General features: G+C 42.8%; 1 protein-coding gene across 2 annotated transcripts in view; it reads right to left on the bottom strand.

Moving 5' to 3' along the window:
- Positions 1-2,569: 2,569 nt before the first annotated feature.
- The window catches only part of LOC119180083 (uncharacterized), a 56,427-nt gene continuing 48,230 nt past the window's right edge, over positions 2,570-10,766 (bottom strand). For both annotated transcript variants that reach the window (XM_037431226.2, XM_075869504.1), the window contains 3 exons: positions 7,932-8,021; positions 6,323-6,367; positions 2,570-2,908 (listed from right to left, as the gene is read on the bottom strand). In XM_037431226.2, the coding sequence (XP_037287123.2) occupies positions 2,754-2,908; positions 6,323-6,367; positions 7,932-8,021 (290 nt within the window). In that variant the 3' untranslated portion in view covers positions 2,570-2,753. The remainder of the gene's footprint in view (positions 2,909-6,322; positions 6,368-7,931; positions 8,022-10,766) is intronic.

Raw genomic sequence — 10,766 nt, 5'->3', positions numbered from 1 at the left:
ATAACTTCTCTTGCACTTCACCGGTACAGTCCGAATGACGTTGTTTTTCGACAAATTTTCACAATTTTGGCGTTGTGAACAGCGTAGGTGCGTATTCGTTTCGATATCCTTGTTGCAACCTGCAACATCCGAGTGCAGTGAATTGGGAACTGTTAGAGCCTGATCATGGCTGTGACACAAGTGCTACCTAATGGGAAGTTAAATTCTTGTGATCCGTTGAAGAAGCAACTCCATGGTGCTCACACCGCAAGTAATGATGATGGCGTAATATGATTGCCGATCATCGCTTTGTTAAACTTTCCGTCCCGTGCAGCCACGACGACGCGCTACTTGCTAGTGGCCTAGTACTGTGGCAAAGCTGTCAGTCAGGTTCGGGACAAATGATGTTGGATTGCCGTTCAGTTCCAACGTCAACTCGTGATCACGCATTTTTCTGTAGCACGCGCAGGAATACGCAAGGCGTTGTCGATGCACTTCGATGACCTGACACTACTACCCTTCGCACTGCGGCAACAAATGAGGTAGCGAACATTTAGCAGTTCCTATCGTTTGAAAAATATTTTTGTTCGACATTCAACTATTCGACGATCAAGAGTTCATCCTGTGAAAGCTGCCCAGGGCATACGTCCATCAGTCTTTTTTTTCCTATGCAAGTTTACAGGTTGATCATTACCCCTAAACCATCTTTGATTGTATGGTGCCTTCTAATGCCCTTGGGCATTGCTAAAATCACGTGTTTTCTCTTCCCGCCAACGCGCTTTCTCGGCAGAGTGCGCGCGGTGCGTTTGAGTCAACCCACATTGTACGCTTACAGTGTGGCTTCAAAAAGATCTGTGATGTGGAAAAGCACTTTAAAAAAGTTAATCTAACCAACGTACTGAAGCTTGTTACTCATGTTTATGATGAGGAACCGACGATAGAGAACGAGGACGACGGAGTAACTGCGAATCCCATTTCTCAGGCCCATAAAACGACCGTGTATGACGTATGCCTCGAAGTAAGTTTTATCTGTCGACAAGAAGCCAAGTACTCTATCGATGAGCTGCGTTGACGTTTGTGACAAATATATATTTGTTGTTTTGATGAGGTATTTAGCAGTACCATTTCCGTACCGTCATGTCCAAACATTTGCGGCACGCAGAAAATAGATCCTAAACTTATAGTATTGGGGCTTTAAAATGTCCGAGAATTTTCAGTCGTGTCTTTCGTGCCGCAAAAGCATGAACCACTGACTTCACCGCGAAGTAGCAAGCTCAGCTTCAACCACTGCAAGTTAAGTTGAAACGCCAGCCTCGTTTTTTTCCAGCTCTCGTGTCCTTCTTGCTCTATGTTCTACAAACTCGGCTTGGTGTTCGGCTGCCCGGCAATATTTTCCGGGGAACCAATAAACCTTACACGTGGAGAGCGCCCCTTGGTGTTTTCTGTATTGTCATTGCAACCCACGACAAAATGATACTTTGAGCCGCGCCGATGCTTCTGTGCGGTCACTTCTTCTATCGCCGAAAGGCTACTTCGCACAGTCAGCGTCTCGTTCTAGTGCGTGAAGCTGACAAAACATCGCCTCACTTCGCCGCATTGAATACAAAGCGCGCTCTGTGCGTGTCGCTTCTGCTTCCACTAAAACTAAACACACTCAATCACCTGCGCCCTTTTCGACACTTATCTCAAATTTCGGTGGAACTTACCTCCAGAGCCAGGCGAGGTGTGGACGTCCCTCAACAAACTTGAGCTTTGGTTCCCTATACGCACTTTTACTACATATGCCATTACAACCCTGCTGTAACCATTTTTGCAGCAACTCAGTGCAAATTGCACAGTTATTTGAAGTGATAGCTTTCTTTTCATAAGGGACGGGAATACTTCACTCGGAATGATTGGTTACCATTTAAAAAAGCTTCACAACACAAACACAATTTTTGATGGAATTTTGCACAGTTGAGCTGCACACAATTTATTTCTTACACCGATATACATACTGGTTTTAACTTCAGTTTGGGTCGTACACATGGCGTACTTGTTTCCAGGTCTGATGGCACACGAGTCGTTCAAACGATAAGCAAGCCAGTTGTCGCTCTTGATATGCAGGCCCAGCAATCAGCCAAGCAACGTCATTAAGTAGGAACGAGTAAAACATTCGCAGGCTCAGTTCAAGCTTGAAAACTTTTTGCCTATTTGATTTTGGCAGCCCCTTCTGCAGTATGTGCACGTCAGGAATTAGAGCCCTTCTACCTCTACAATTGCACCAAAACAAAGGTGAAATTTACTGTTAAATGATTTTTACATCCGAACAACATGCCTTCTGATTGTCAAATACATGTGGTTTAAGAAATAATTTAGCTATATATTTAGGTGTAATATTAGATATCACTTGGTATGCATTTTCGCTTGATCTTGTATGACTACAATAGAATGCACCAACTACAATCAGTTCTGGCACAGATAACGTATAATCACAATCGTACTCTTGTCCACCTAAAATATATGCACTGCCACATGGTTATTGATTTCAGTTATATATCAAGAATACAATATGTTGACTTTGAAAATGAAAGACACATATCGCCACGGGTGAGCCAGGGTATTGTATACTTTTTTATTTGCGCACTACAGAAGGTGAAGTGCGTGGCCTTTACAAGGTTTTCTCACAAATTTTTCCCAAGAAATAAATCATGCATACGAGCGTGGTGGCTTAAAGAAAGTCGTTGCAGGAAGCGGTAATTCGGAAGAGCGATAGCATGTGTGGGCTTTCAACATTACTCTGCTTTTCTCTGAGCAAGACATTCTTCCCTGCTGTACACATGACGATGTCCTCTGTATTGGCCGCACTTCCGCTTGAAAGCCTTCCTGCACTGAGCCCGCTCTTTTTCGGTACCATGTGCCTTTCGCCACAGCACGCACGCTGAATTTTCTGTGAACAAAAGTCGACAACATCTCAGTGCAGTTACAGTAATATTGCTGTAAAAGTAAAATTACTGTGGAAGATCAATTCGGGAGCCTGTATTAGTTGTTTTGTGTGTAACTCCTCGTCCAATAAACAGCTTTTAAATCCTCAATATATATTCACAACGTCCCAAGAACATGGCAATATAAAAACCACGCGCATATTTTTTTTTCAAATAAAAAAGCTTGGTACTTTCTAGCTAAGTTACGCTGCCCGGCAAAAGTGGGCAAATAGCGTTTCCAATTTAGCACGCTTGCCTGTGTTACAAGTATTGGTTGCCTTAGACACACACATAAAGAAGAAACCTCGCCCGTTTCCCAGGTGTGCTCAATGACGCGGCCACTTCAGAGGGAAACAGACAGAATGCTCTGGCATGCTCTTCACCAGCGACAAGTAGTTTAGCAAACAAACTTGAAACGTTAATCCAAAAAGGCCGACAGTCATCGGGATATTTCTGGGGCAGTTATCTTATTTATACTTTATCAATGTATTGAAGATCATCAATTTAATAAAAAATTAGCTATGTTGTTCTTTCGCAGAATTCAACGACTTAAAACAGATTGATTCATCCAGCTTATTTTCCAATAAAAGCAAGCTCGTATTGAAGAAAACGACTCACAGGATTCATTGATGTTCGTTTTCTCATGCTTAAAAAGGAGGACTGATAAATGCCTACACCCACTTTTTTTTTTTACTTTTGACAGAATTCGGCAGCGTGGCTGCAAGTTAAACCATGTAACGCCAAATAAAAGATGAGAAACATGGACGTTTTTGCATTAGTAATGTCGATAAGATTGTGCACCAATCATTGTAATGCAGTAGATTACCATAGAATGCTTTGCGAATTTTAAGCAGTCGATGCGCCTAGTCTGAAGATTATCAAGATGTCCGAGCTTCGAAGGAGTAGGCAACTGCTATGATGCTAATAAATGATGTGGCCCGAAGCACTATAAAGGAATTTGGTGCCTTTTACGCTCCCTTGTGCTTGCAGAGGCGTGACAGCGACTATAAAGTAGAATGACGCATTATCGCATGTCGCTAGTGAAATGTTGAAATGCCCAGGAAAGAAAGAGCTCAGTGAAGAGCTTCGTATATACAAAATAAACTCTAGAATAAATTGCTATTCTGTAAAACAGACCTACAGTAAACTGATGAGTACAAGGATTAGTTAATCATTGCTTGCTATGATGAAGTTCGACATCCACGAATAGATTATGAATGAATCAATGTTTCGATTATTGTTTACGTGATCAAGTTAATACAAAAATGGTTACATAAGCACTTAGGTCATTATCCTGTGCGACTAGTTACTGCTCCAGTCTGTTACATGAGTGTTTTATTACATGTTAGAAGCAAAGGTGTAGTTATATTTTGAGCGAATTCATTTATACTAACTCAATAACAGAATAGCTGCAAGGTATAATACATATATTTAGGTACACTTTAAAATAAATACAAATATACTGCTATAATACATAGGTACACCAGCAATGAGAAACAAGTGAGGGCATACATTTAATAATACAGCAAATAAAGCATAAGAGAAAAAACATGTGCAGAATTTGTCGACAACACTGCGTTGAAGAACCAAAACAGACGTTTTATGAAAGAAAGAAAGAAAAACTTGTCTACACAGGAGGAGTTGCCAGAAGTGTGGGGACGTGAGCTTCAGTTCAGAACATTCTTCGTATACAAAATAAATTTCGCACGTCCAAATTAAGATTGCTGCACGTTTACTTTCAAGTAGAATTGCGTTCCAAATTTTAGCACCAGTGAACTAGATTGAGAGTTTGACATACACAGTCCTGCAATGTGAAAGGTTGAAGTTGAGGTTACCTGCATGTCTTGTGTTACAAGTCGGAGCTGTAAACATACTCTCAGCTACTCGAAAGTTTCGTGTTCACCAAATTAATCAATATCGCCGTTTTACAATTTGACTGAGATGTTGAAGGCAGTATCCGATTCGATGAAAACAAATCTGAGCTTGGGCAAAAGAGGAAGAGGACGTAATGATTCGCAAGGCATGTTTTTTTGTAATGGTATGACTAGTTCGGTATGTGTTGGATAGGCAGAACCCGATATCTTTCTACAATAAGTCAGCTGAGACTGGCTTGGGGAGAAGTATATTGACCGAAGCACGTTACTTGAGGAACAACACTTGGCTTTAATGGGCGTGAAACATGCAAACGCGAGCTTTCTGAATATGTAATTTACTTCCTTACGGCAATTCTGGTTTTCATTCATTACAACCTCCAAGTATTTAAACGTGGAAGCTCACTCCATAGGTGTGCTGTTAAATTTTAGGTTCATAATGTCATATTCTAGGTTTTTCCTCCTTGAAGGAAAAATTACGTATTTTGTATTGCATATATTTTAGCGAGCTTTTTGCCAAAAAAACATGTGGGAATCTTGGCTAACTCTGCCGTGATTTGGTCTTTTAGCGTATGCAGAGAGGTATTTTGAAAAAGCAATGTGGCGTAATCAGCATATATTATGGTTTCGCATAAAAGAAGAGACGATAGCCCATTCACATACATTGAAAATGACATAGGACCTAAAACGGTTTCCAGGGGTATCTCGCACGTTATGTGTTTAAAGTCTGGAGATATGCAGAACACACTCTCTCCTAACTGACAGATAACTATGAAAAAACTGAAGTGTTCCGTCAGTAAAACCCTAATTTGATTATAAGATTGAGGCTGCTTGAGTTTATCGAGTCAAGGGATCAGCAGCAGTTATGATCAGTCTGGTGTGTTCTGATTCGATTGATATGCGGGGTTTAGCGTCCAAAAATTTTCAGATGATTATGAGAGGTGTCGTAATGAAGAGCTCCTGAAATTTCGTCCACCTGGGGTTCTTTGACATGCGCCAGAATTGGAGGACGCAGGCCTGATTATTACGCCACACTTCAAATAAGCATTTTCTCCTCAATCGAATCTGCTGTGTTCTGGAGCAGATGGACTCATGCCTGCTTCTACAGCATAGGCAGCATCTAATTTCTCTACCTTCATATGTGGGTATCTTCGCGTCACACATCAAATCTGGAATGTGCGTGCAGGTTTGCCGCGGTCATCGCCAACGTGAAAGATGATTTTGTACTACAATATCATATAGCAATGGAATTACAGACCCAGCAATCGCCTGGGTAGAATAGGCGTTGTAGGTGAAGTGATAAAACCAGTTTCCGCCACCGCAGTATTTACTGTGGTGAGCTGCGTTGTTTGTGCAGGTAAGATGTTTTTTGCTAATTGTTTTCCGTCCTATTCTGTACTTTGACCAATGTTCAATCATTCCACAACTGATGTTTAGAAGGAACGTATGAGAGAACTCCGAATGAGCGTTTTCTGAGCCAACGTCATAACGCATTGAAACTATAAATACCTGCAGAAGTTCCGGCCACCACTTTTTCGCCATTTGAAGGTTTAGCTGCAAGCAAAAGAGGCATATATTTTACTACCTTAGCTGTTATCCTGAAACATCTACTTGACTGATTCACAAGGCATGAAGAAGCTTCGAACTACGCCTTAGAATAAATATTTGCTCATACACTGGCCTCTGGGCAAATTTCACAGTTTAGTTATATTTTGCTCCATATGTGCGTATGCTTGTAGTAGTGAAATATCAAAAAGTTCAAAAAATATTCAAAATCTGTCATTGCAAGAGATGCCGGGAATATTTTGCGTGCATGTCAATGAATAACTTCACAAACGGATCAGTTTTTTTTCCGTTTCGGAAAACACAAGAATAAAATTGACCTTACATATAGGTTAAGGACCATACCACTCAAAGTGAATGAACAAAAAACAAATTTGTAATGACCTAATCCGCCGATTGCATAGTTAATAACTAATACCCCTCGTTCGCTAGCCTGTGTATCTTCGCTGATTATTCAGTACATGATGCACAAAACGTTAAATTAGGTATTGTACCTCGGTATTGGTCTTTATATCTTGTTCTTTCTGGTTGGAATTAAGATATTTGATATCGCTCATGTCCTGTCTCAAAATTGACTCACTCAACTTCGATGGGTCCTCCACTACGGCGTCTCTCATAATCAAATGGTGGTTTTGGGATGTTAAACCCCACAAATCAATCAATCAACTTCGATGGCGAAAAGTCAACTGTATGGCAAAAAACTACGTCAGTGTGGGCATAGACACTGAGCCCTTGCGAGCATTTTCACAGATGCCTGCTCAGCGAGGCAGCGAGTGACTTAGGAAACGTTCCCCTAAATGAAAGGGTTAATTACTCTCAATACGCATGGAGTTTTTTTTTTTAATTCACCGCCTAAATAGTTATGTTTCACTTTATATTCTTTTACCCCAAACAACATAGTTTGGTATAAAATTCATAGCTACAAATACAATAGCATGCTTGAAAATTTGTTACTCTTTTCTTAATTAATGGCCATGCATAGGGATAATAATCAGTGTTGTGTTTTCTGTATTCCTTAGAAAACGTTATTGTATGCAATCATGAGGATAGTGTGTGCAATCAAGAACACAAGGAAGCTGGTGCTTGGCCGAAGCAGTGCACAGCTATAGTACTTGCACTGAGTGTTCTTCATTATTATCCTTAAGAAAGACTAGCATGACACAGCCGGAGTAAAATAACAAGTTTTGGTAACTTGTTCCTTACGACGCAAAACTTGTTTTCATGAACGTATAGCCACTAATAAATCTCCGAATTTTTATTCACACTAATGCAAAGCTATTTACATAATAAACTATCAGTAAGATAGGTCTATTTGTAGAAATAAAAGCTGTAGAGCTTGGCATCTCTTAAAAGATTCTCCGACAATTTTAGACTGAACTCATGCCCGGCGTGAAATACAATGGAGTTAGCAGTGTGATTTGAAACAGCCTGACTGTGCTGTTCAACTTGCGCTAAGGTAAGAGCAATAAGACGACAGCAGAACATTCAGTTAACTATGCAGGCTACCTAGGAAAATCGGAATTGAAGCGCAATGCGCAACACACTGATCGCTTACCGTTTTTTTCTGTGCCCGCAATGAAACATGTTTTGCTCGAAAAAAGGATCACGAATTGTCCAGAGAGCTTATTGTCTAACTGTTGATTCACTGAAACATGGAAGCAGTAAGGAAATAAATTATCAGTACTATATACACTCAAGGAAGAGCACAGCTCGTGTACGGGCCTTTCCCTTCATCTTGGCAGTTAAACTTCAAAAAAAAAGGGGCATACTAAGTTTCCCGTGGGGGGAACTTGCGTAAATACATCGCAGAGTGGTGGGGGTATTGCGTAAATGTTGCGTAAGTGGGTATAGTTCGGGAATGCCTAATTATTATTTAGTCTTTATTATTCCTATTTTTTGAATGACGGAGAAGTGATGACAAGAAGTGTAATGTAAAGTGTGTCTTTATTTCTTGGTGCCGTCGTTGTATTCGACGGAGAGGAGGTGCCCTTGACTGAATTCCGAATGTGCCATCCATCGCTAATATATAAACCACCCGCGTTCGAGGGAGACGAGACGAAGCATGACAGAAGCAGAGCATGCGCAGTTGGGGTGTGGACGGCACCGACGCCGAAGCGTGACATCGTGCAACTGTGAAATGCTAGCATAAAAAAAACATCTTGCTAGCAAACAGCAGTGACGTCGTGTTTCCCGTACGGTGGATTTTGCTGGGAAACGCATACGAACACCACACGTGTGATGAGTGGGGTACACAGACAATATTGTGAAGAGCTTTCATATCGCTAGGATTTCTAGTGCCATGGACGACACTGAAGATTAGATACATGGGCTAGCGGGAGACTTGAATAGCAGTGAGAAGCGGAGGTCGAGCTGCAATACTGCATTGCATGTAAGACAAATACCCCAATGTATGAATATATGACACGAATAAATACGTTTTAGATACGAAGCAGCTCTTGCCCCCCTATTCAGAAACGCTACTTGACTTGAACTTGACTTGAAACCACTTTTAATGCAGCACGTTTAAAACGCGTCTGTCCGTTTGTGCTACCTTGGCATCGCTAAAGACAGCGCGTTCAAAAGTCCTTTGTGCTGCATCAAAGTCGATGTCAAGTTCAAGTCGAGTGGCGTTTCTGAATACGGAGGTCAGACTGGCCTTTGTAACGCTGCCCTCGGTCCGCACCGCTCCCCTGGGAGCGCTGCCAAGTAGCTGACGCCATCCTGGCAGTGCGCAGTGACGTCTTTTTCTCTCGCCTGCCACGCGCTTGCACGCGTGTCTGCTTTCTTTCGCTTCACCCTCTCTACCACTTGAACCACTTCATCCATTCTTCACGTGTGCATCATCTCACCCGCGCCAACTATCTTCATCTGTCGTCGAGAAGGAGCCACAAGCCGGTGGGTGCGCGTGCTGTGCGCGCCTCGAGAATCTCGTGGCGTCGACAATGTGGCCAGCGTGCCGCCGCTTGCTGGGCGATCACGAAGATGGGCGCCACGCCATCGCGGTATGCTTCCCACTAGTGTGCGCGTACTTTTAGCGGCTGTCATTGGCGTTGCGAGGGTTAGCGAAGCCGATTGCGTTCGCGAATGGCAACGTCAACACCGACGAGGCGGGAGTCAATGAAGCCGAGCGCAACCGTCGACAATGAAAGACTAGCGACACCAACGAGGTGTGAGTCACGAACATAGATTTCGCTCAAGAATACAAATGTCGCGCGGGTATCACCAACGAGACGCGAGCCAAGAAAGCCGAGCGCAAGCGTCTTCAACGTGTACCGCCTCCCGTGTCCTTGTATTTTAACGCGATAGCGTTAGAGAGCTCGTGTCGCGGAAATCCCGCCATCGGCGTCGGCCCCGATGGACAACTGAGCGAAAAAGCATCTGTGCGTCTGTGAGCGAAAAAGCAAGGTGAAAAGATCGCAGTAAGGGGCCGTTACTTGTCCACGCGTGCGCACGCGATCACACTTAAAAAGTCACGTATTCAAAGAAAAAAAGTGCTCAAGGCCACGAGGCGCGGTAGTTTCTTAGCCCCTGCCACCCTTCCCTGCTCAGCTTCCAGCAGTTTCGTCGGGACGAGGGAAGAGATAGTGCAATTACAGCATGCGACAAACCTTTGTAACTCCACTCGCACTGGATGTATTCCTAAACTTTTGCGGCGTTGAACTGGAGTGGCAATAAGCTCTTTTATCGAATTCATTTTATGGTTACTTGAAAGAGTGTTTCAGGGCCCTTTCAACGCTCTTTGTTCGACATGTGTCATGAAAAAAACGAGCCCAATTGGCGGTTCGTAGCATTTAGAAAACCTCAAACTACGTCTAAAAAGGCCGTAATAGTGCAGCCATCACCCCTAAAAACACGCAGGAACTTTCAAACAGCTCTAAATATGGACAACTATGTCGATCTAGTGGAAAACATACCATGCCCTTTCAGAATCGTTAATCAAGCAAACAGCAAACGCTAGAGAATGTGCTACTTTCTGTTAGGCATTGTGAGACTATTTATAGCCTCCGAGATGGCGAGCGCGTGGCTTCTATTTTGGAGGCCATGCGACTCTTGCCTTAGATCAAAAATATGCATGCACCATTCGCACGCGCGCACTGCTACGATCTACTGTGTGTGTGTGTGTGTGTGTGTGTGTGTGTGTGTGTGTGTGTGTGTGTGTGTGTGTGTGTGTGCGTGTGCGTGTGTGTGTGTGTGTGTGTGTGTGTGTGTGTGTGTGTGTGTGTGTGTGTGTGTGTGTGTGTGTGTGTGTGTGTGTGTGTGTGTGTGTGTGTGTGTGTGTGTGTGTGTGTGTGTGTGTGTGTGTGTGTGTGTGTGTGTGTGTGTGTGTGTGTGTGTGTGTGTGTGTGTGTGTGTGTAACGAAACATATTATCAAGTATGCACTTAGTGGTT

This window comes from Rhipicephalus microplus, chromosome 7 (assembly GCF_043290135.1).
Source record: "Rhipicephalus microplus isolate Deutch F79 chromosome 7, USDA_Rmic, whole genome shotgun sequence".
NCBI classification, from domain to species: domain Eukaryota; kingdom Metazoa; phylum Arthropoda; class Arachnida; order Ixodida; family Ixodidae; genus Rhipicephalus; species Rhipicephalus microplus.
Note: the sequence above shows the minus strand (reverse complement) of the source record. Positions and strands in the feature narration are given on the sequence as shown.